The following is a 26,145-nucleotide window of genomic DNA, read 5'->3' as shown; positions in this document are numbered from 1 at the left end:
TTCCCATCTGTGTCATCTTGGGCGGTGTAAGATATATCGAGTCGTGAAAAGCCGTGATTATTTAATATATCTCGGCAATTTCCCGATTCCCGTGTGTGCGTTTATTTTCTCAATTATTGCTGAAACTGAGTCTAAAACCATCGATAAAAATGAAATCAGATGGTGAATTTGAGATAAAATCGTGAGGGTGAATGAATGAATGGCTTCTATGTTACAGGCCTTTGAAAATGCATTTTGTTCTATAAACGGTAACTTTCATCAAATTTTATTCCCATTTTTTTTTCAACCGAGTCTAAAACCATGTTAGCGACTGTGAAAAATGAAATGAGATATCGAATTGGAGTTGAAACAAAACTATGAGAGAGAGAGCAAGGCAGTGCTCTCGCGCAGTGCTCTCGCGCAGTGCTCTCGCGAGATCACGGCGAGGTCACGTCTTTTCGAAGCTGTTCCATGCGCTCACGCTTTCGAAGCTAAGTGATCTTTCACATTTGTGTTTTTGGCGTATCTTTATCTTTCTTTCGGTGTATGTACCTATTGGGGTGACTTTAATAGGTTTCTCGGTGTTGGTTTTTCATACCTGTGTACAGAATCGTCGGTTTTTTTCGTATCGTGTATTCTGAGGCCTAGTGTAGTGCTAGTAGTAGTAGGCTACCGTGTCCTCAGACCTTGGCTTGAGGCTTTTGTTTTTTGTCTCAGCGGTTCTTCGATCGCGCTGCAACTACTGTCGGTCTCTGTTTTTCACGGTCTTTTCACCCATACTCCCTTGTTTTAAAATCTCAAAAAAAAAAACCAAAATTTTTTTTCCCTTCCCTGTTCTTATCCGCTTGTACGTTCTTATTTGTTCTTTCGTTCTTCGTTCTTTTGCTCTTTCGTTCTTCGTTATTTGTTCTTTCGTTCTTCGACCACGTTGTTCGAGATCACGTGATCAAGTTGTTAATACATGTTTCATCTGTCCCCTGAAGAACTTTATTATTATGTCATATTCCAGAACACTTTTTTCTACTTCTTCTATAAAAGGATGCTTTCGACTTGCTCACCAATTCTATTCATTCAAAAAAAAAATTCCATCTCTTACAGTGCATCTTTCATTCATTCCCTAAACTCTCCAGAACTCCACCCAGCCTTCAGCGTCCTCAAACGTATTTTTGACTCGAATGTCTCAAGAAACTCATTTTGCAATAAATGTTCGTTTCCCATAAATCGTACACTTTTCAAAATCCAATCTCACCCCTCCCCTCCAAATCTTCCCCATCACCCATCTCTGTCAAATCTTCCCCCTTGCCCCTTCCCCCCAAATCTTCCCAAACACCCATCCCTTTCAAATCTCCCCCCCTGCCCCTTCCCTTCTAAACTCCCCCCACACCCCTCCCCTCCGAGACTCTCCCTCACTCCTCCCCTCCTAGACTCCCCTCTCACCCCTCCTCAAAGCGTCCTCCCCGCTTCTTCCCCCTTACAACCTTCACCTTCATCTTCCTCAACCTTCTGCCTCACTCTTCCCCCTCCTCAAATAACACCTCACTGCGCCCTCACTGCGCCTCACCCAAACACCATCAAACCTTTTGTCCGCCCCATTCTTCCGTTTCTCCAAGCTATTCTGTAATCTCTGACACACCTGCAACAGCTCTCCCTACCTCTTCCTCCTCTTCCACATCCTGCCCTACCGCTCCCCCCCTGTTCTGTATCCGATGCTCCCCCTTCCTCTTCCTTAACAGTATGGACCTCAAACATCCGGGGCCTTCGCTCAAACTTAACTGATCTCTCCATACAGGTTGCTTCTGACAAACCAGACGTGATCTGCTTAACAGAAACCTTCCTCCTTCATGATGTCTCTGATTCCTTGGTATCTCTCCCAGGTTACTCCCTCCTCCGGTATGATAGACCTGAGCCTCGTTCTGGAGGTGGGGTTGCTATCTTTATAAAAAACTCTCTTCCTCACTCGCCCTGCACTGCCCTCTCTCCACCTCACCCCCAGGAATACCTTTGGCTACGGCTTCCCCTTCGCTCCCACCTTTTGTTCACATGCGTGTTGTACCGTCCACCAAACAGTAACAGAAACCTTCCTCCTTCATGATGTCTCTGATTCCTTGGTATCTCTCCCAGGTTACTCCCTCCTCCGGTATGATAGACCTGAGCCTCGTTCTGGAGGTGGGGTTGCTATCTTTATAAAAAACTCTCTTCCTCACTCGCCCTGCACTGCCCTCTCTCCACCTCACCCCCAGGAATACCTTTGGCTACGGCTTCCCCTTCGCTCCCACCTTTTGTTCACATGCGTGTTGTACCGTCCACCAAACAGTGATGACTCCATCTACATCTCGCTGTCTGATAATATGGACCAACTTCTATCTACCCATCCCAACTCTCTCTTCCTCATATGTGGTGATTTCAACTGTCACCATGCCAGTTGGCTGGGGGTGGGTACCTCTCTCACCAGCCATGGCTCTTCAGCAAAGGACTTCTGTGACTCACTGGGACTGACACAATCTGTCAATTTCCCAACCCGGATCTCAGTCAACGGAGAATCTTCTCTTCTGGACTTGGTTATGACTAACTTCCCTGAAAATGTCTGCTGCTCTTCTTCTGCTCCAATCGGCTCTTCTGATCATGTGCTTGTTAAAGTGGACATCTCTGACCATTTTCAGAGAGCCTCCTCAGCGTCGACGAGTCTGGCATTTCACTCAGGCCAACTGGCACGGTCTTCAAGCAGCCATCAATCATCTGGACTGGTCTCCCATCTCTACTGCCTCTGACATCAACTCATCCTGGGAATTCTTCCAAAGTAAATTGCTCTCTCTCATGCACAGTTTTATCCCTTCTCGTCTTCAGTTGTCATACCCTTCCTGCCGTCCATGGTACACGGAATCTTGTGGTGAGGCTATTGCCCAGAAACAACTTGCTTTCGTCTCCTGGAAAGCAAATCCAACGGAAGGAAATCTCATTTCCTTTCACAAAGCCCGAAACAAGTGTGTGTCCACCCTCAGGAGAGCCAGGAAACAATATCTCTCCGTCCTCAGGACCGAACTCTCTTATCTGTCTCCCTCTTCCAAATCCTGGTGGCGTCTGGTAAAATCTGTTTCTGGTGTTTGTTCCCCCTCCATCCCCTCCCTCACCTTAAATGGCCACACGGCTGACTCCGCACGTGAAAAAGCCGAATGCCTCAACTCTGTGTTTGCCTCTAAATCTTGTGTCCCAAACCCATCCCTCTCTGTACCCACCGTACCCAGTCGTACCCAGCTGCTCCTGGACTCTGTGTCCTTTCCTCCTGACAAGGTGGAAAAGTGTCTGTCAACCCTCGACTCTGATTCTGCAACTGGACCTGACGGCATCAGCCCACGGGTCCTAAAATCATGTTCTTCCGCTCTTTCACTCCCTCTCTCGGTTCTCTTCACCCTCTCTTTTGCTCAAGGTCATCTTCCATCTGCTTGGAAATCTGCCAACATCACCGCTTTGCACAAAAAAGGTGCAAAAACAGATCCCAGCAACTACAGACCAATCAGCCTTCTCCCAATTATCAGCAAGGTCATGGAATCCATCATTGCTTCAGATATGAAATCTTTCCTCTTCTCCAATGGCTTGATCTCTGATCATCAATTTGGTTTCAGACCTGGACACTCCACTCTGGACATGCTGCTTCTGCTTTCTCAACAATGGATGGAGGTCCTCCATGCCAAACAGGAAATTAGAGCAGTCTCCCTTGACATATCACGTGCCTTCGATACAGTCTGGCACCCCGCTCTGCTCACCAAACTCTCCTCTTTTGGTATCCATGGAAATCTCCACGCATGGCTGGCGGACTTCCTCTCTAGTCGTAGTCAACGTGTGGCCCTGAATGGGTTTCTCTCATCTCCTCTTCCTGTTCAGGCTGGAGTTCCCCAAGGCAGTGTTCTGGGCCCTGTGCTTTTTCTGGTCTTCATCAATGATTTCTCTGACTCTCTTGAAAATCCTCTCTATCTCTTTGCTGACGACTCTACTCTCTGTCGCTCCATTCTTCATCCCTCAGATCGGCAGTCTGCAGCCTCCTCACTCTCTGCAGACCTTGACAAAATCACAGACTGGGCAAACAAGTGGAACATGTCTTTCAATCCTGACAAATCTCACACTCTTACGATGTCTCTCCGAAAAGACCGACTGGACAACCCTCCCATCCACTTTCTGAATAATCCTCTCCAAGAAGTTCTGTCACTCAAGCTTTTGGGTCTCACTATCTGCCATGATCTTTCCTGGAAAAACCACATTTCAAATCTGGCCTCCAAAGCCAGTCGCCGACTGGGCATCCTCCGTCGTGTGAAGTCCTTCCTTGGCACACCTGAGCTCCTCACCACATACAAGGCTTTCATCCGCAGCTCAATGGAATACTGCTCTCCCCTCTGGGCTGGTGCTCCTGTCTCACACCTAGCTCGACTTCGCGCTGCTGAAACCAAAGCATTCAGAATCATTGGAATCTCCCGCGATGAAGCTAACTCCAAGGGCCTCTCACTCACTCACCGCAGGCAGGTTGGTTGTCTTTCCCTCTTCTACCGACTCCTCTCTGGCCTTGCCCCCCCAGCTCTCTCTGGGCTCTGTCCCGCAAATATTCCTACAGGTCGCACAAGATCTGCCTGCAACCCTGTTTTGGTTAAACTGCCAAAATCAAGACTCTCTGCTCACCTTCACTCCTTCATTCCTCTTTTCTCCCGCCTCTGGAACAAACTCCCTCACTCTCTTCAATCCCACTCCACCCTCCAAGTCTTTAAAACAGCTGTTCACCACCATCTCTTATCTTCCCCCATCCAAAACCTTGATCTTTTCTACCCCCGCTAATTTCACCCCAATTCCCCTTTTTGAAATACCAACTTCTGTCCTGGAAGTCCTTGGTGTCCTTGTGCTTTATACTTCTCCCTCCCCCCCCCCCCCCCCTTCCCATGCCTCCTCCCCCGGGCCCTCTCCCTTCCACACATCTCCCTGCTCTCGGATGTTGTGTTTGTGTGCTTCCCCTTTCCTCCCCATCTTGTCTTCCGCTCCCTCTTTTTGTGTATTTTGTTTGTCTGGTCGATTTGTTTGTGAAGTAAATGTTAGCTCTTTCACGAGCCTCGATTCAGTGTACAAAAAACAAAAAAACAAAAAAAGGCAACGCTGGCCTAACAAAAGAGGCCTCAAAGCTATGTGAGTCAACAAAATGGTGGATGTTTGTTTTTGAAGCCCCTCCCACACCGGGTGTAGCCACTCCCCCGGACAGACACAGACAGACAGACAGACAAACAGACAGGATCACCTTTGGAGAATATATATATATAGATATTCCAAATGAATTTGTACTGCATTAAAAGGGCGTCCCACATTGGGAGGTGATGTCTATGTAGTGCATTATGTACTTTTTTTTTTTTTTTCGAAAGATAACGTTTTCTTCTCCCATCTTTCCTGTTGTTGAATGGTCTTTATTTCAGAATGATCATTATGTTGCTCTAGAAATTATTATGGTACTACCAGAAGCCTGTGGTAATCCTTTTATGGTAACCCTGGTAACATTATAAAAAAGAAAGCAAAAGGAAGGCTTTTATTCCAGCGCTGGCTTAAATAACTAAAAAATGTGAGGTTGTAAAGAAGTACAACATGACTTTTGATTAAATCCATCAGCAAAGCGATGGGTGCTTTTGCTAGTCATATATTATAGACTTGGTGTATGATTCACAGCCAGACGACTGGTGCCTTAAGTGGCTGTTCCTTAATGTTGCTGTTGAAGAGTGTGATGTATTTATTTTTACAGCTGCGGCAGTATACATCTGGGAGAAAAGGATTTTTATCCGATTTCATAGATAACATCAAACAGGACCTGAATAAGAGCAAGGAAATGAAGGAAAATGTGAAGAAATTCCGGGACGAGGCAAGAAAGCTGGAGGAGTCTGAGGCTCTGCAGCAAGCCCGGAGAAAGTTTGTAAGTTTCCTCAAAATATTTCCTTGCAAACATTTTTTTTTTTGTATTCAGAGTCGAGGCTCATGAAAGAGCTAACAGTTATCAAACAAACAAATCAAACAAACAAGCAAACAAAGTACAGTGAAACCTTGACTTACGAGTGCACCAACTTACGAGTTTTCCGAGATACGAGCCGTCGCTCGGGCGGTTTTTTGCTTTGAGATGCGAGCCGAGATCTGAGTTACGAGCTTACGCCACCCGCCACTAGGTGGCCCAACGAGCGTTCCGGTCACGTGGTTATCTTGCCGTGCAAGCATCTCTGCCGTATATCGCTGCTGCTTTGTTTTCGCATGTTTGTTATTTTGGAAAATTTCTTAGTTTTAACCATGGGTCCTAAGAAATTGAGTGCCAAGGGCAGTACTGAGAAGAAGAAGAGGATGATGTGCTTGGATATAAAACACGCAATCGTCGAAAAACATGAGCGAGGTGTGCGTGTTGTCGACTTGGCGAGGCAGTACGATCGTAGTACTTCTACGATATGTACGATTTTGAAGCAGAAGGAGTCGATAAAGGCTATAACGCCAGCCAAGGGCGTTACGATTATTTCAAAGCTCCGGACCTCTATCCATGAAGAGATGGAGAATTTTCGAAACATTTTGAAAGGGAGGAAGAAACAAACCTCGTTGGACAGGTTTTTATTGAAACGCCCTGCAAGTGAAAGCGAGGAAAGTGTGGCGAAAAGGGCAAAAGTTATGTTCTCCACCTCCGCCAGCATCTTCGTCTGATCTTCAAGGTAAATACACTGTAGCGCGATGCTGCGCGCGCTAATGCTTACGCAAGGAGCAAGCGGACAACGCGGTTCATACAAGAGTCTTTATTCAAACTGCAGCACTAAGCTGCTCAAGGCTGCGCGCCCCGTATATATCCTGAGGCCACGCCTCTCTCCCCGGCGTGGCCCACCCCCACTTGGTGTGCGGGGTGATGTCACCACGTCAGTGCTTTCGTGTCCGCCACAACACTTAATAAAACCAGTTTATTTCTTTACATTGAAGGAGTCTGGACTCCAGCAGAATACGGATAAAAGGATGGCAAGGCACAAACTCGTCCGAGAAGATGTTTATTCGTAAAACCAACTCGGGAACACTAAAAAGCCCGTTTATCGGGCTGCCTTATAAAGCAAAACCAAAAACCAAAACCGAAACCGAAAGCCACGCCTCAAGCGAGGCGTGCTTCGGTGGTCACGTGATCCACAGGTGTAGCTCATTATACCCGCACGCGCGGGACGCTTTGGCGGTCACGTGACCAGCCACTCTGGCGCCGGGGATCCCCGCCAGTGACGTCACCGGCTGGAGCAAGGAGATTCTGATGCCGGTCTTGCTTGGGGGACCCATGGGTCGCTACAACATTCTCTTTTATTATGAACAGTATATACGAGGTCGTGCTTGTTTATACATTATTTGTTATTTATAAAGTACATTTTTCTTATTTAAAAACACGTAACAAAAAAAATTGGTGTGGTTTTTTGGGGGCTGGAACGGATTAATAGCATTTCAATGCCTTTTAATGGGGAAATTTAATTTGAGAAACGAGCAAATTGAGTTACGAGCTCGGTCACAGAACGAATTAAACTCGTAAGTCAAGGTTTCACTATATATAAAAAGGGGAGCGGTCGATAAGAAGATGGGGAGAGAAGGGGAGGAAGCACACAAACACAACATTTGAGAGCAGGGACATCGGGAGATGTGTGGGAGGCAGAGGGCCTGGGGGGAGGCAGGATAGTTATAAAACGCAAGGACACCAAGGACTTCCAGGAAAGAAGACAAAAGTCACCTCAAAAAAGTGGATTTGGGGTGAAATTAGCGGGGATAGAAAAGATCAAGGTTTTGGATTGGGGAAGATAAGAGATGGTGGTGAACAGCCGTTTTAAAGACCTGGAGGGAGGAGTGGGATTGAAGAGAGTGAGGGAGTTTGTTCCAGAGGCGGGAGAAAAGAGGAGTGAAGATGAGCAGAGAGTCTTGATTTTGGCAGTTTTATCCATAAGAGAGTTGCAGGCAGATCTTGTGCGACCTGCAGGAATATTTGGGGGACAGCCCAGAGAGAGCTGGGGGAGCAAGGCCGGCGAGGAGTCGGTAGAAGACGGAAAGACCACCAACCTGCCTGCGGTGAGTAAGTGAAAGGCCCTCGGAGATAGCGTCATCGCGGGAGATTCCAATGATTCTGAACGCTTTGGTTTCAACAGCGTGAAGACGAGCTAGGTGTGAGGCAGGAGCACCAGCCCAGAGGGGAGAGCAGTATTCCATTGAGCTGCGGATGAAAGCCTTGCATGTGGTGAGGAGGTCAGGTGTGCCAAGGAAGGACTTCGCACGATGGAGGATGCCCAGTCGGCGACTGGCTTTGGAGGCCAGCTTGGAAATGTGGTTTTCCCAGGAAAGATCATGGCAGATAGTGAGACCCAAAAGCTTGAGTGACAGAACTTCTTGGAGAGGATTATTCAGAAAGTAGATGGGAGGGTTGTCCAGTCGGTCTTTTCGGAGAGACATCGTAAGAGTGTGAGATTTGTCAGGATTGAAAGACATGTTCCACTTGTTTGCCCAGTCTGTGATTTTGTCCAGGTCTGCAGAGAGTGAGGAGGCTGCAGACTGCCGATCTGAGGGGTGAGGAATGGAGCGGCAGAGAGTGGAGTCATCAGCAAAGAGATAGAGAGGATTTTCAAGAGAGTCAGAGAGATCATTGATGAAGACCAGAAAAAGCACAGGGCCCAGAACACTGCCTTGGGAACTCTGCCTTGGGGAACATGCAGGGCTTTGTTTTGTTTAGGTTTTAATATGTATGTGAATATACTAGCTGGTAGTGATATACATTGTGTATCGTAGCATAGATTTAACTACAGTGTATCTACAGTGCATTCAGAAAGTATTCAGACCATCACTTTTTTCACATTTTGTTATGTTGCACCCTTATGCTGAAATTGTTTAAATTCATTTTTCCCCTCATCAATCTACACTCAATACCGCATAATGACAAAGAGAAAACAGGATTTTAGAAAGTTTTGCAAATTTATTAATAAGAAAAAACTTAAATATCACATTGACGTAAGTATTCATACCCTTTGCTATGACACTTGAAATTTAGCTCAGGTGCCTCCTATTTCTCGTGATCATCTTTGAGATGTTTCTACACCTTGATTGGAGTTCACCTGTGGTAAATTCAATTGATTGGAAATGATTTGGAAAGGCACACGCCTGTCTATATAAGGTCTCACAGCTGACAATGCATATCAGAGCAAAAACCAAGCCATGAGGTCGAAGGAACTGCCTGCAGAGCTCAGAGACAGGATTGTGTCGAGGCACAGATCTGGGGAGGCCTACAATACAATTTCTGCTGCGTTGAAGGTTTGCAAGAGCACAGTGGCCTCCATAATTCTTAAATGGAAGAAGTTTGGAACAACCAGGACTCTTCCAAGGGCTGGCCGCCCGGCCAAACTGAGCAATCGGGGGAGAAGGGCCTTGGTAAGAGAGGTGAGCAAGAACCCGATGGTCACTCTGGCTGAGCTCCAGAGATCCTGTGTGGAGATGGGAGAAACTTCCAGAAGGACAACCATCACTGCAACACTCCACCAATATGGGCTTTATGGCAGAGTGGCCAGACGGAAGCCAAACAATTTAATCTTGGTTTCATCAGACCACAGAATCTTGTTCCTCACAGTCTGAGAGTCCTTTAGGTGCTTATTTTGCAAACTCCATGCGGGCTTTCATGTGTCTTTCACTGAGGAGAGGCTTCCGTCTGGCCACTCTTGAACTTGAATTTCTGTCCCTGCCTACCCTTCACCATTCTCACACCACTTCCCTTGCATCTCGTCTCCTGCACACAACATATGTCCACTCTTCGTCTGACCAATACTTCCATCGCTTCTCCTGTTCTCCCTGTCATTGTCCCTGCATTCCATGTCCCAAACCTCAGAAACCGATCCCCACGTGGAGATGTCTTTTACACCACCTTACTTAACACATTCAATTAGTTATTTGTGGCTGTTGTTTGTATCATCTGTGATGTCACTAAAAACAGTACATTTCCTGTTTGGAACCAACCTCTCCACCAAGTTTTGTCCAAATCCGTCCATAACTTTTTGAGATATCCTGCTATATGTCGTTTTTGGCCCCATCTCCCAACGTTGAAGAATCACTTAAAAAAATTATACTAGCCAGATCCGAATCCAGATCTTCACCCAAATCTAGTCATTTCGTCCGTGCCACATACACTACTTCTCTGCCAATTTTTTTTGGAATCCGTCCACAACGTTTTGAGATATCTTGTTCACAGACAAACAAACAGACAGAGAGACACGTGTTTCATTTTGCATCCTTGTTTGCACTCGTACATAGACATGTAACATGTTTATTTGTGACGTACAACATGTTGTCTTTTGATTAAATCCGTCAGCGAAGTGGCGGGTAGGCATTGCTAGTATGTATGGAGCAGGAACGGGCCAACTCATGTTCTATTGTTTTGAAATGTTTTATTCCAGAAATCTATTGAATCGGAAACGATACGTTCCTCCGAGACTCTCAGGAAAAAGTTTGAAGACTTGACTGAAACCGTCAAAGAGGTATTTTCCTTTTCTCTTGTAATATCTACCCGAATATTCATCTTCCTTGACTTTAGAAAGTGCTGGATGTAATAAATGAAGAGGGCTTGTCTAAATGACTTTGTGATATCGTTGTAATGTATATGGCTTTTGTCGTAATTGTAATCTGTAACATTAATTAAAAATGACAAACTAGTCTTGCTTGTGGCTGGCAGGATTATCTAAAGGCACACACTCTTGGCTCTAAGCTGTCTAGTCTGGGTTTGAATCCCAACCCAGCTATAAACTGTCATCCTGGTGTTTCACAGGCAGGATGATTCATCAATGTGTGTGCAGTCGCTTAAATGGACCTTAACCGGGCATACTGTCTGCCGGTATTATATGGACGTTAAATATCCCATGGTGTCCTTCTCGAAGAGTAGGCGAGTTATTACTGTCACCCCGAACAAACTCGAAATTCCTGCCCTAACTACTACTGGGAAGGCAATGGCAAACCACCCAGTATAACCCTTGCTCAGGAAGATGCTTCAGTGGCACCGGCGATTTGTGAAGAGTATGGAGGGAGACAGAGACTTGCTGGTGAAGGCCAGTGTTGATCTGCACCTGCGCACAGGTAGAACAATGGAGGAAATCATCAGGTCATTGATTAAGGTATGCTAACTGCCGTGGGAAGCAAGAAGCAAGTAGAAGCTGACGTTTCAGGCGTTAACTGTTCGTCTTTTTTGCTCTGACGGGCTCTTTCTTTTGCTATGACGAAGGATTAAGGCCTAAAATGTCAGCTTCCCCTTGATAACCATGGTGGTTTGCATGCCTCAATCATCGTTCTGTTGATTTAATTCATTGTAGCATTAATGTCTGTATAATCAAATGGCCAGTGAGTGAATGAGCAGCATTTTAAACTTGCTGATTCTATGACGGCTCATTGCATTGCTGAGGTGTCATAATACTTAAAACCATGGCTTTTAATATGAACAGTCCCTGGTGTTCTGTTAACTAAAATAAGACCACGTATACCCAGATGTAGAATGGAAGGTAATATACTCTCACCCTCACCCCCTCTCTCTCTCTCTCTTCTCTCTCTCTCTCTCTCTCTCTCTCTCTCTCTCTCTCTCTCTCTCTCTCTCTCTCTCTCTCTCTCTCTCTCTCTCTCTCTCTCTCTCTCTCTCTCTCTCTCTTTCTATCCCCCTTCTTTCTCTCCCCCCCTTCCTTGGAATTCCCATCAGCGAAGCGACAGGTAGTATTTGCCAGTAGAAAATGCCCTGCCTTGGACATTAAAGTATACAGTATAATCAAAATCTGTCTTCAGATTTAAGGATCGGAGCTTGTGGACTAAATAACTTGTTGAGTGAAATTAGAAAGGGCCTCCACCTAATTTTGCATACGTTCTGGGAGTACCCAGGATCAGGTCATCACAATGAAATAGAATACCCCGACACCTTCTCCCCACCACCAGTGAGGGTGTGTGGACGACTTGTGATTTTCACTTGTACGGCCTGGCCAATAAACACCAAATTTTGCATATATGCAGGGATGATCCAGGGTCAGGTCACAGGCACAAATAAATTCCCCATCCCTTTCCTTTCCCTGTGTGAATCTTTTTATTATTATTTTTTTTTTTTAGCGGCGTAGCCCATCAGGCATAGCCATCTAGAACAGTGTTTGTCCGTCTGTATGTATGTATGTATGTATGTATGATTGTATGTCCCCTCAAAAGTATACCAATCGGAGCTGAGAATCTGGTCACATGACAGGGTGATGTGACTACGTCTGATGTCATTACGGCATACAATGACTGACTCTCCACACACAGCCATTTTGATTTATATGCCAAACATATCGTCGAACCTGTCATATATCACAATCGCCATGCTCTACCTCCACGCTTTTCATTCAGTGTGAAACACAAACAAACCGATTGTTAAAATGACTATCAAATATCGAAAGCATCGTCGTTACATCTCTTCCAACAATACGCTACATATAGGCTGTCGTGGGTTTCAATCCCGCTCCCCGGAATTAGCACGTTGTCGAACTCGGACAGTGCACAAGAGGTTTATTAGAGATAAGAATACATACATGGAAGATGTTGGTGTGGCGTATAAGCGAGTGACATCATGGTCCTCCATAGCCGCCCCCAACATCTCAGCGAGCCACAACCCGTAATCAGCTTAATATACTGTTACGGACGCGGCTAGGATGTTAATTGGCCGAGCGGATGGCCGCCGCACCCGAACAGTTACCCCGACTAACCCGATTCCTGAACGTTGGCCAAAATCGCGCCACAGATATTCAATATGGAAACCTCTAAAGCGACCGAATGTGAAGAGGAAGAAGAAGACGTACAGAGGAAGAACAGGATTTATTATTTACATACACTAAAGCAAAAGGAGCAGTCAAGGTTATATACAGGGAAATGGAAAAAGCAGGAGACACAGTGAAATCGTTAGCTTACCTATTAACAGTCTTAATTAACCCAGGGACAAGACACACAGAACAAACTCACGTACACGAATGGGGAAATTGCAGGTTGGTTTTTGCTGGAGGGAGAAGGTCGAACCACAAGCTGGAAGGCTTGGCAGGGCGCACAGCAAGCCGGTCCTTGTCAGGCTGGGAGCGAGCAAGGCGACGTCGGCACACGTATCTCATTGCACGCGGCAGGGGCTGGTTGTCGCTGCACGCCTCGGGCTCTTTTGGTCCTCCCCTTCTTTCCAAATCGTCTGACGCGTCTTTCTCTCTCCTTGCGCGTCTCTCTCTCTCTCCTTGCGCGTCTCTCTCTCTCCTTGCGCATCTCTCTCTCTCCTTGTGCGTCTTTCTCTCTCCTTGCGCGTCTCTCTCTCTCCTTGCGCGTCTCTCTCTCTCCTTGCGCGTCTCTCTCTCTCCTTGCGCGTCTCTCTCTCTCCTTGCGCGTCTCTCTCCCCGGTCACCTCCTCTGTGACAACCACAGGTGTGCTCTCACTTGCACACCCAACCACGTGCCTCACTACCAACTCCAGTGTGCATTCCCATACGCGCTCTACCATTCCAGGTGTGCATCCTTCCATTCCAGGTGTACATCCTCTCTCACCTGCCACAACCAACTCACGCTCCGTGTCACTCTCACGACTCTCTCCTCCACACTCGGTCGCGCACTCACCCTTACTCTCGACAGCGCACTCTTTCCTCGGCGCGCACTTTTTCCTCACACACCCCATGGTCGGACATTCTCGCACACCTCCTCTTTCGCACTCCGTACCTGTCGCACACTTCACCCGCGGCCTCTCACGAACACCCGGGTCCACACCAACCCCCAAGCCGACTGAAGCTCCCCTCACATCATATACATTTCCGAATATATCGCCACTCACCTTGGCACCTCGTCTCCGCACCTCCTCTGCCACCTGCAAACTCTTTATTTGGTTAGCGAGCACACCATCACGATTTGAGCACCGACCTTGTACATATTCCATCACCTCCTCCTTTATCTCCCTCTTAGTTTCCCTCCGTCTCTTCTTAATTTCACTCACCCCCTCTTCCACTTCCTCTAACTTTTGCTTCACCTCTTTTATTTCCCGGTGCGGCTCCTCAATTTCGTCCTCTAAGGCCACCTTGACCGTTTCTATGTGCGTCCTCACCTCCCGGTCCTTCGTCTCCATTGCCTCCGTCACCTCGTCCAACCTCGTTGTCAGTCCCTCACGTACCATCTGACATTCCCTCTTCGTCGCTATCAAGTCATTTTTTAGTTCTTTTTGTGTCTCCTTTAACCCTCCTAGTACCGCAGTGTTCTTTTGTACCTGCTCCACTAACTCCGTCTGTCCCACCGTCAGCTGTTCCACCTCCTGCGTCAGGTCCTCTATGCCCCCTTGTAACTTTGCCGTCCCATTTCTCACCTCTTTCTCCATACGCTTCTTACCTCGCTTTACCTCCTCGACCTCCTCGCCTTATTTCCTCCTTCATCTCCTCCATTTCTTTAGTAGATGCCGCCCTCATCTGTTCCAATTCATTCCTCTGAGCATCCAATTTAGTGTCGAACCCGATTTTCACCTCCTCTATCTGGTTCCCCATCCGTTTGATTTCCCGGGCGGATTGCTCCCCTATCTCCCGCAATTTGCCTTCCATCCTATCTTCTAGCCCCGTTAACCCATTCTTCACCTCTTTTATCCCGTTGTCTAACCCCTCAAATTTATTGTCCAACCCCTCAAATTTATTTCCCATATTGTTTAACCCGTCTCTTAATTGCTCACTAGTACCCCTCGCTTCGTCCCTCATTGCTCCCAATTGCTCACTAGTACCCCTCGCTTCGTCCCTCATTTGGCCCCTCAATTGCTGACCCTGAGCATCCATCTTATCATTTAGCTTCTCCATGCTTGCCGCGAGTTGAATCAGAAAGAGGTTCATGTCTATCGGCGCCGTGGGCTCGGCCGCCGCGGCTACGTGCGCAGCGCAATTGGGTGCTGCTACAACCACGTGCGCGAAGGCGCCATTTTGTGCGCCTGATACTCCCTCAACCACCTCCTCATTGCTCTCCTCCATTTCTTCCCTGTGGTCCTGGGTTACCCCTAACCCCTCTTCTAGCTCACCCACCTGCATCCGATCGCCTTGATTGTCCATGGCACGACTCAATTTGGGATGTTAAACAAAATTTCGGCCGCTCGTAATTTCGACCAAATTTTTTTATTTTTATGTTATAGAAAATTTGGTTCGGGCCTCAAATCTCACTCCCAGACACCAATTGTTACGGACGCGGCTAGGATGTTAATTGGCTGAGCGGATGGCCGCCGCACCCGAACAGTTACCCCGACTAACCCGATTCCTGAATGTTGGCAAAAATCGCGCCACAGATATTCAATATGGAAACCTCTAAAGTGACCGAATGTGAAGAGGAAGAAGAAGACGTACAGAGGAATAACAGGATTTATTATTTACACACACTAAAGCAAAAGGAGCAGTCAAGGTTATATACAGGGAAATGGAAAAAACAGGAGACACAGTGAAATCGTTAGCTTACCTATTAACAGTCTTAATTAACCCAGGGACAAGACACACAGAACAAACTAACGTACACGAATGGGGAAATTGCAGGTTGGTTTTTGCTGGAGGGAGAAGGTCGAACCACAAGCTGGAAGGCTTGGCAGGGCGCACAGCAAGCCGGTCCTTGTCAGGCTGGGAGCGAGCAGGGCGACGTCGGCACACGTATCTCGTTGCACGCGGCAGGGGCTGGTTGTCGCTAGCACGCCTCGGGCTCTTTTGGTCCTCCCCTTCTTTCCAAATCGTCTGACGCGTCTTTCTCTCTCCTTGCGCGTCTCTCGTGGGGGCGTCGTCGTGCGGGTTATATATGCCACGCCCTTGAGCCTTCGCGAACCTACTTGATGTTTCTCTCCACACCCTCTCCAAGTCCAACCCCTTGTTCTTGGTTGGTTGAGTGGGGCTGACTCACTCCTCCCCTCTATGACGAGGCGGGGACACGCCTTTCTTCTCCGAGGTTACCTCGTGCGTAATGGAGTCAAATGCAGCAAAGTGGACGGCAGATGAAATGCAGCAAAGTGGCTAAAGGAGTCAAAATGCAGCAAAGTGGACGGGAGATGAAATGCAGCAAAGTGGCTAAACCTGGCACTTGGAAGATGCCATGGGGCGTCGGAGGGACCTGTCTTATTTAATTGATGCAACGTAATGAACTAGTGGGCCACAGAGCCTTATACTAACATGTATTAAGGACATAACTACGAGGGGAATTTAAGATTGGCTACGTGTATGCGATGGATTAACTACGGGCGAGTTTTGATCTTTATACTATTGGAGGGTGATATTTACAAGATTTACAGCATACAAAAAGGGGAAAATTTACATCAGATTACCCACACAATTCCCATATCCCCAACAATACTTTCCTGCAGGACCAAGGAACTCAAAACAACATCCTTTGTTCATCCATTCCCAAAGATACAGACTGCCGCCCCAAAGAGAAACTATACAAAGTTGACAGGGCAGGATAAGCCTCATTTGGAAAGAGTGTTTCGCCAAGGCCAAGCATAGGATATTGTGTCAACAGTTTCTCAAAGTCAGACAACCAGCCGCCAGGGAAATAGGTCACAGTGTCTTTAGCCTGGAACACTGCTGCCCCCGTCAGGATAGGGACTTGACGAAATCCCCGACATAGGCCTTAGAAGTTATGACTCATCTTCGGACAAATTAAGCCCAGGTTTCTTAATACAACAACAACAGGCATTTAAAGGCCATTTTCCCTACAAGAGCGGGGGTTAGCCTTGCGGTCCCCATGACAATCTTCTCCATTTTGCCCTATTTTCTGCATCTCCCCTTGTTAACCCCCTTGCCCGCATTTCTTCTTCGACCATCTTTAGCCAAGTCTTTCTCGGTCTTCCCCATCCTCTACTTCCTTCTACATTCATTTCCATCACTCTTCTCAACCAGTCACTTTCATCCTTCCTCAACACATGACCAAACCATCTCAAACTGTTTCTCTTCACAGCATCCATCACAGGCTCTATTCCCATCATCTTTCGCAATTCATCATTTGTCTTCCTCTCTCTCAACGATACTCCACACATCCACCGAACCATTCGCATTTCCACCCTTTCCAGCCTTCGTTGCTGCTCTACGTTCATTACCCATGTCTCGCTCCTATAAATCATAACACTTCTCACACATGCAGCATACACCTTTCCCTTCAGCTTCAACGACACTCCCCTCCTCGTCAGCACGCCACTCAGTTCCCGAAACTTCTTCCATGCACATCTCACTCCAGCAACCGTTGCCGAGTCTGATCCACCTTCTCCATTCAGCATGTCTCCTAGGTAACAAAATGTTTTCACACCTTCCAGCTTCACGCCATCTCCAAGATCCAACTCAACATTTCCTCCATCTGCAGCTCCTTCTGTGCACACCTTACACTTGAATGTAGCTGCCACACTGGTTAATGACCCTCTCAAACCACTACATTTTTGATGAACCCACTCAGCGACATTGTACATTGAATGGAATTCACTCCGACACCCTTCCTACACACAGCACACGGCCACTTTCCAGTGCTTTCCACCTCACCACATGCTTTACCACTTGCCATCACCTTCGTTTTTCCGATATTCACCTTCAGACCTTTTGTCTCCATACATTCCTTCCACTTGTTCATCTTCTCCTTCAGTCCATCCATACTTTCTGCAATCAACACCAGATCATCTCCATACAACAACTCCCATGGTAAACCCTCCTTTACGTTCCGAGCCAGCACCTCCATCACAGCTACAAATAGTAGTGGACTTAGTACCGACCCCTGATGCACTCCCACCTTCACCTCAAACTCACCACTGTTCCCGGCCTTCGTCCTTACAGCTGTGCGTGCTCTTTTGTACATTGCCATCACTACTCTGATCAACCATTCCTCGACTCCTAACTTCCTCAATGCCCATGTCACTACTTCATGTGGAACCCTATCGAATGCTTTCTCCAGATCCACAAATCCAAGAAACAACTTCTTCCTCTTCTCATGGACTTCTCCTGCAACTGCCTCACAATAAAAAGCACATCTGTCGTTCCTCTTCCTGGCATAAATCCAAACTGCATTTTGTCAATCTTCACTTTCTTCCTTATCCTCCTCTCCAACACCCTTTCCAATACCTTAATTCCATGCTCCAATAACTTTATCGCTCGATACGAGCCACAGTCCAGAGGGTCACCTTTCTTAATACAGTAGTGTATCGTTTTCAGTAGTATTGTTTTCGTGATAATAATAATAATAATATAGTAAACTAGCAGAAGTACCCGGCATTGCCAGGTGTGGGAGGGGAGGGGAACGGGGGGAGGGGGAAGGGAAGGGGAACGGGGGGGAAGTTCGGAGAGTGGGGAGGGGAGGGGGGGAGGGGAGGGGAAGGGGGAGGGGGGGGAGGAGGGGGGAGGAGGGGGGGAGGGGAGGGGGAGGGAAGAAGGGGAAGGGGTAGGGGGGAAGTGGAAGGGGTAGGGGGGGAGGTGGGAGGGGAGGGGGAGGGGTAAAGGGAGGGGTAGGGGGAAATGGAGGGGGAGGGGAGGGGGGAATGGGAGGGGGTAGGCTGGAGGGGGAAGGGGAGGGGAAGGAGGGAAGGGGGAGGGGAAGGGGAGGGCCAGTCAACAATGACGTTGCAGTTCTCATGGTAGGAGAGCAGCACAACAATCGTGACATCGTCCTGCATCTTCGCAACAACAGCACGAAGCGGATTTTGGAGACTCACCGATCCTGTGACGCCCTCCAGTACCGGCGTTGCCGGGCGGGGGAAGGGAAACCCCCGTACATTCGCCCTCTCGACTCAAGCTCACTCGGACAAAAGCCTCGCACAAATTACACCGTAAAGGCCCAATGGCCATGTCTATGCCACAAATCAAGTACGTGAGCGAGTCTGGCACACTGAATTGAAAATATATAGAACACTCATACTGCGTGAAAAGTGAAGCCGCCGTGTCACCATCTTGGTTAGCACGACTCGACCAACTCGCTTCGCGGATCTCGTTTGTTTTGAACGTGTCCCAGATTTTAAAAGCCAGACAACTGTTAAAATGCCATTTTGTGCGGCAATAAACTGCTCCAATCGGTTACGGAAGGGTTGTGGAAAGACGTTTCACAGCTGTTTCAAAGACGTTTAATTCATATCGCACAAAATCGACAAAAATCGATGTTGTGGAAAACCATTCAGGTCCGCACAACTTTAGTCCAACGGTTTGGTTTAATTGCATTTAGATCATCAGATCATTCCTGTAAGTAGAAATACACAATAAGCATACGATGCGACATCTCATAAAGCCATTCATATCAGTCAATGCAAGCAAGCTAGATATTCTATAAAGGCGTACCATTAACGAGGCTACCGATGTAACATGTCACAAGGGAGAAGTCTCGGAGCACTGACACAGCAACGGGTCTTATAGTCACGCCCCTAGTGGGGACAACAATGACAGCGAGCAGCGAGCATCCCCACCCGGGTTCAGTACGGATACGATTTCACTACATTCACCCCCCGTCAGAATTATACGGCCGCGTGGCTAAAAGCGAGTGAGCGTCAGCATGGGCGCGGAGTATCAGTCGGCCCAACCGTAGCGGGCCGGGCGGCGAATTTCTCTGCCAGCACGCGTTCGAAATTCCCCGGGTACGGCGTCTCGTAACCCTGTATCCCCGGTGTCAGAGGCGTCAACAGGGTCGGGTGATGAAGGGGGTAACGCCAAGTCGTCGGACCCGGGCAGTCTCGACGGGGGGAGGGTCGGTGGACTATCGGCGATGGGAGCGTCGGGAGAGGTCATAGTCTCATAGATGGGTTCGACCGGTTCGTCCGATTCCCTACTAAGGTCGTCGACCCCGCAAGGGGCAAGATGACGAACGGAGACAGTAGTCTCACGACCATCAGACGTCATCACACGAGCATGCTCAGGATTAGCCTGGAGAATCTGCACTTTGTCCACAAGGGGGTCGTACTTGCTCGCGCGAACTGCCCGTTTAAGGTAGGCCGGCCCGGGCCCAGCGAGCCAACTGGGCAAAGACCGTATACACCCCGAGCTCCTGGGGTGGTGGAAAAGACGCTCGTGGGGAGTTTGGTTAGTTGCCGTACTCAGGAGTGCCCGGATTGAGTTCAACGCCGCAGGTAGCGACCAAGCCCATTTATCGAGGCCCCGGCCGTGGGTCCGGAGATGGAGCATGACGGCCCTCCAGATAATCCCGTTGAAGCGTTCGATCTGCCCATTAGCCTGGGGTCTATACGGCGTGGTGTAACTAGACGCAACGTTGTTTTGGAGCAGATAGCCGCGCACCTCCTGAGACAAGAAGACTGCACCCCGGTCGGTATGGACATAGGCCGGGTAACCGAACATTGAGAACAAGTTCTGTAAGCAACGCATCACCGTGGCAGCAGTCATGTCCGCGCACATATAAGCAAAGGGGAATCGTGAGTACTCATCAACGATAGTGAGCAGATAGCGAGAGCCGCTCGACACCGGCAAAGGGCCTTTGAAATCCATCGCCAAGCGTTCCCACGGGCGTGTAGCCTTCACCAGAGTCCCCATAGGGGGGTTATAGAAACGCGGTTTGATTTCCGCGCAGATAGCGCAGTCGCAACAGATACGGCGGATATCGTCAATCGAGTAAGGGAGATTCCCACTCCGCACGAAATGAGCGAAACGCGTTACGCCGGGATGGCCCGCAGTAGCATGCAGCACCCGTAGGCCCTCCAACGAGGTGATACCAGCACATGTAGTGGGGCGCGATAAGGCATCGGCGGCCTGGTTATCCTTCCCTGGGCGATATTTGATGGTGTAACAGAAGTCGGCGAGTTCGATACGCCAGCGAGTGATTTTCTCGTTCTTAATGCGCTGGGCGTGTAAGGTGTCGTACATGAACGCAACGCTTTGCTGGTCCGTGATGATTTGGAAGCTCCGCCCGAGTAGGTACGGGCGCCATCGCCGAATAGACTCGACGATCGCATACGCTTCCTTTTCAACGGACGAGTGCCGCCGCTCAGCGGAGGTAAGAGTCCGTGAAAAGAAAGCCACGGGACGTCCCCCTTGGGAGAGGGTCGCCGCGATGGCCTGATCCGAGGCGTCACTTTCGAGGACGAACGAGCCGCTCTCGTCGATGGTTGCTACGGCGGCTCGGGCGATGTCGGTCTTAAGACCTTCAAAGGCCGTCAATGCGGCCGAACTCAGGGGAAAAGTGTCGCAGGCCACAAGGGGGCGAAGTTTCGCGGAGAAATTTTGCACCCATTTGGAGTAATGGGCGAACAGCCCAAGGGCGCGTTTCAGGGACGCCCGATCGCAGGGAGGGGCCATGTCGAGCAAAGGTCGCAGACGTTCCTTATCCGGAGAGACAGAGCCATGGGTCACGGTGTACCCCAGAAGATCTATGGTGCGTAGGGGAGTATCGGCACTTATCCTCGTTCATAGTTAAGTGATACCGTTGCGCGACCTCAAGGAAGCGCTTCAGATTAGCGTCATGGTGCCCTTGGTCATATCCACAAACCGTAAGGTTATCGAGGTAGACGAAAACATCGGTTAAGTGCTCCCGCGCAACGAGGTCATCCATGGCCCTCTGGAAACAAGCGACCCCGTTCGTCACCCCAAAGGGCAATCGTGTAAATTGGTACAACCGCTGCCCCGACTCGAAAGCGGTATAGATACGATCCGCCCTAGAGATAGGGATCTGGTGGTACGCACTACGGAGATCGAGAGTACTATAGACCGAATACTGGGACACCTGTTGCACTAGCGCGTCCATCCCCGGAAGGGGGTAGGCATCCAGCTGTGTAAAGCGGTTAATCGTTTGGGAATAGTCGATCACCATGCGTTTGCGATGGGCCTCACTGCGCACCACTAAGACCTGGGCACGCCACGGCGACCTACTAGGTTCTATGATGCCGTCTTTCAAGAGCTGAGTCGTTTCGTCCACAATGAATTGCATGTCCGCGCGAGAGTAGCGTCTCGATTTTACCGCGACAGGGGTACAGTCGGAGGTTAGATTGGGGAACAGTGAAAGCGGACGGACGTCCATTTGCGCTAGGGCGCACACCGTTAGCGCGTCGTCCGCCCCCACAACAAGAGTGTCAGGCCCACCGAACTCCATTACCAGACGTCCATGCAGCTTAAGAAAATCGTGTCCTAGCAGAATATCAGCACATAATGCGGGTAAAACCATAAGGTGTACATCAGGGAAAACCCGTCCCTTTAGCACTAGTTTCAATCGGCATTCCCCTTTTGTGCTAAGCCGGAGTCCCTGGGAAGCCATGAAGATCTGTCTCGTAGACCGCCCGATCCGCCATCCATGCCTGAGCACAAGTCGCTGGTCGATCAAACTATCCGTAGATCCGGTGTCCACCAAGGCCTGAACACAATGGCCCTCAACCATAAGGGGAATAAGGGCTTGAGCCAGGCCAGACGAGGCAGCTGGGAGCGGGACTGAGCCCCCCGAATGGGTCGGACCAGCCTCGCGGGTGGATCCTACACCAGCAGCAGTTTTGCGATCGTGGCCGGAGTCTGCGTTGACCATGGGGAATCCATTATCGTCATCAGAGGGCTTTCCCCAGCATTCCGGTGTTTCGCGATTCAAAATCCGACGAGAAAAGGCCTCCGTAGTATTTGGCATCGCCTTTTGACACTCCTGGCAGATAAAGGCTTCCGTTGTAGCCGAAATCGCCTTTTTCGTTTGGTCGCTTTGACAAAAGGCTTCCGTAGTATTCGAAATCGCCTTTTTCGTTTGGTCGCTTTGACAAAAGGCTTCCGTAGTAGTATTCGAAATCGCCTTTTTCGTTTGGTCGCTTTGACGAAAGGCTTCCGTAGTATTTGAAAGCTGTTTCTTCCTTTGCGTGGCTCGAGGTTTGGCCAAGGACGCGGCCTTTGTCCCCGATGGAGAATGAGACGGTGGTGGCGGTCCGGTGGCGCCAGTCAAGGTTGTCTGCGCGCCCAGCGGGCCGCAGAGAGGGGCCCTCCCCTTCAAAGTCGGGTAAGGCGCTGGGCTCGTGGGTTCTGCTACAAGCCCGTTCAAGGTTGCCGCGCCTGCGCGACCGCGGCTGCGCGAGTCGAAGGGCCGCGAGCCGCGTGCCGATTTCTTGCACACTTTCGCGTAATGTCCCTTTAGCGAGCACAAATGGCAAATAGCGTCACGTGCCGGACACACGACTCGGGCATGACGAGGCCCTCCACAAAAAAAACATGCGGCCCCGCGCAAGGCCTTGGGTCTGCTGGTCGTAACGGCAGCTGTCAGGGTAGGGTCATCCTCCGGAGCATCCCGGAGTTCAGCAGGCGGATCCACGTCCTCGTCAGTGGTACTCTCCGGCCGGGCGTGTAGTGAGGTGCCCGCCAAAAGGCGCGTGCGATCATAGGCGTTCGATTGCATCCGCGCTTCGGTATACACCGTCGCTTGCTCAACCGCCGTAGCGAAGGTCAGGTCGGTCTTCTCCAAGAGTTTGAGACGTAGTTCCTGGGAGGAGACCCCTGCTATGAAGGCATCTAAAAGTCGATCATCTTTAGCCTGCTCGGGAGTCCGTGGCTCCTTGGCGCTGTCCAGCATGAGCTGCCGGAGCTCCTGGGCGTAATGATCCATAGGCTCGTTGGGCTGCTGCCGCCGCGTCTGCAGCAAATAACGCGCATACACAGGGCTTTTTTCTTTTATATAAAGCCGCTTGAGCTCCGCGATGGTAAGATCATACGTCGTGCATTGAGCGACCGCGTGGTAGACCCGGTAGTCGATTTTTGAGTGTAATATAGCCAGCTTCGCGGCAGGCGTCGGAGCGGTCTCAGGCTCATCAAAGAGATGCTCCAGTTGTCGGAGCCAGTGCTTGAGTTGCAAGCCTCCGTCCGTGGCTTGTGGGTCGGCGCTGAAAATGGACACCGTCAACGTCTTGTTGCCAGCCATGTCAGCAGATCTTAAATGCAATTAAGTGTTGTGGAAAACCATTCAGGTCCGCACAACTTTAGTCCAACGGTTTGGTTTAATTGCATTTAGATCATCAGATCATTCCTGTAAGTAGAAATACACAATAAGCATACGATGCGACATCTCATAAAGCCATTCATATCAGTCAATGCAAGCAAGCTAGATATTCTATAAAGGCGTACCATTAACGAGGCTACCGATGTAACATGTCACAAGGGAGAAGTCTCGGAGCACTGACACAGCAACGGGTCTTATAGTCACGCCCCTAGTGGGGACAACAATGACAGCGAGCAGCGAGCATCCCCACCCGGGTTCAGTACGGATACGATTTCACTACAATCGACACAAAACACGATCGCATAAAAGGTGAAAAAACGCAATCGCTTTTCGCTCTGAATTACGTGCAAACGTGTGACGGAAATCACCATCGCCCAGCATCGAGTGCCAACCAAGATGGCGCCTGGTAGCTGCATCTCCACCTATGTGGTGTAAATGGCAATGGTCATTCTATATATTTTCAGTTCAATGGTCTGGCGGCGGGGATGGAACATCACGTGATCGCTCTGAGCGAATCAGCGAGCTGCTCTGGCACCGGCTGAGATTCCGTGTATAATGTTCCTCGCTGAAATGCACTGAGGTAAATATGAATAAAAAATATGGATCTCGTCAAATATTTTGAGGTAGGCCATGTTCTTCCCAGGCTCAATGGCCATGTCTATGCCAAATATCAAGCACGTGTGCCTCTCCGTTTAGGAGTCTATCGGTAACATTACACACACACACAAACTGTGTTTTATATATACTAGGGCATGCCCGTACTATATCTATATCTAAAATTATATCCCCCCCCTCTATTTACATGAAATGGTTTGGTCCAAAGCGAACGGCTTGCGAGTACGGTGACAACCCCCCCCCCCCCCCCCCTCTATTTACATGAAATGGTTTGGTCCAAAGCGAACGGCTTGCGAGTACGGTGACAATCCCCCCCCTCTATTTACATGAAATGGTTTGGTCCAAAGCGAACGGCTTGCGGAGTTTGGTATAGAAATCGCCATAGCGTGCACAAAGGCGCAGGAAAGCGAAAGAATCGCAAATTAGTTTTAATTAGTTTTAAAACATAGTTTAACGCCAACATAGCGGCAACATAGTTTGCCAACGTGAAATAAATGAATACGCTCTCAAATGTGCCGTCCGAGGCAGAGTCTGTTCGGCACGTTCGGCACACGTGATAGCTCGCTGCTCTCTGATTGGTTGAATCGTTTTTTGGACATAGCTCGGTAACTACTTGTCCGATTAATATGAAACCTTGAAAAGGCACATCCTCGGGTCCCCAGCAATATACCTGGCAAGTTTAAAGTATATCGGACCGTGGTTGTCGAGAAACAGCGGTCACAGACATACATACATACATACATACATACATACATACATACATACATACATACACACAGAGATTACTGGAATTATATATATATATATATATATATATATATAATATATATATATATATATGTATATGTATATATATAATATATATATATATACAGTGGAACCTTGACTTACGAGTGCCCCAACTTACGAGTTTTTCGAGATACGAGCCGTCGCTCCGGCAGTTTATTGCTTTGAGATGCGAGCCGAGATCCGAGTTACGAGCTTTCGCCACCCGGTCACGTGGTTATCTTGCCGTTCAAGTACGTATCTCTGTCGTATAGCGCTGCATTTTTTTTTTCGCATTTTGGTTATTTCGAGTTCACGCCGCCAGGTGGGTTGTTCTGGTCACGTGGTTATCTTGCCGTTCAAGTACTAGTACGTATCTCTGTCGTATAGCGCTGTATTTTTGTTTTCGCATTTTGGTTATTTCGAGTTTACGCCGCCAGGTAGGTTCTGGTCACGTGGTTATCTTGCCGTTCAAGTACAGTACGTATCTCTGTCGTATAGCGCTGCATTTTTGTTTTCGCATTTTGGTTATTTCGGAAAATTTCATGTTCATGTCGAACATTTCATGTTCATGTTCATGTTTTCATGTTCATGCATGCCAGGCTACAACTTGTTCAGAGTGCCGGCGATAGCTCGCCTTCTCTTTGTGGAAAACACGGTGAGATCCTTAACATCCAACAACTAATGGGACGCAAACGGGGCGCCCAGTTTAGCGGTACACACATTGATGAATCACCCTGCCTGTGATTCACCCATGACAGGTTATAGCTGGGTCGGGATTCAAACCCAGGCTGGACAGTTTAGACTTTAGAGTCAAGTGTGCGTACCTCCAGTCCAGGCCATCCTGCCAACTTGTATGCTGCA

General features: G+C 48.8%; 2 protein-coding genes across 3 annotated transcripts in view; one reads left to right on the top strand and one right to left on the bottom strand.

Moving 5' to 3' along the window:
- Positions 1 to 26,145, top strand: part of TIMM44 (translocase of inner mitochondrial membrane 44) — a 124,637-nt gene that overhangs the window by 11,936 nt on the left and 86,556 nt on the right. Inside the window, exons 3-4 of one of the 2 annotated variants that reach the window (XM_068120103.2) lie at positions 5,741 to 5,908; positions 10,413 to 10,493. In XM_068120103.2, the coding sequence (XP_067976204.1) occupies positions 5,741 to 5,908; positions 10,413 to 10,493 (249 nt within the window). The remainder of the gene's footprint in view (positions 1 to 5,740; positions 5,909 to 10,412; positions 10,494 to 26,145) is intronic. The other variant, XM_068120104.2, reaches the window with a different exon arrangement.
- Positions 11,000 to 24,074, bottom strand: LOC144892541 (uncharacterized). The gene is made up of 3 exons (XM_078779504.1): positions 24,027 to 24,074; positions 22,919 to 23,928; positions 11,000 to 11,075 (listed from the first exon to the last, which is right to left on the bottom strand). Exons 2-3 carry the CDS (start codon positions 23,821 to 23,823, stop codon positions 11,000 to 11,002), a joined length of 981 nt encoding a protein of 326 aa, XP_078635630.1. The 5' UTR covers positions 23,824 to 23,928; positions 24,027 to 24,074.

This window comes from Myxine glutinosa, chromosome 6, assembly GCF_964187855.1.
Source record: "Myxine glutinosa chromosome 6, kmMyxGlut1.1, whole genome shotgun sequence".
NCBI lineage: Eukaryota > Metazoa > Chordata > Myxini > Myxiniformes > Myxinidae > Myxine > Myxine glutinosa.
Note: the sequence above shows the minus strand (reverse complement) of the source record. Positions and strands in the feature narration are given on the sequence as shown.

Bases quoted from the DNA above. Each gene is read 5' to 3' on its own strand.
- LOC144892541 (XM_078779504.1), bottom strand. From the start codon at position 23,823: ATGGCTGGCAACAAGACGTTGACGGTGTCCATTTTCAGCGCCGACCCA. The intron at 11,076-22,918 runs GCCTTACCCGAC...ACCTGTGCGCAG, and splicing joins GCAGAACCCACGAGCCCAGC to GTGCAGATCAACACTGGCCT.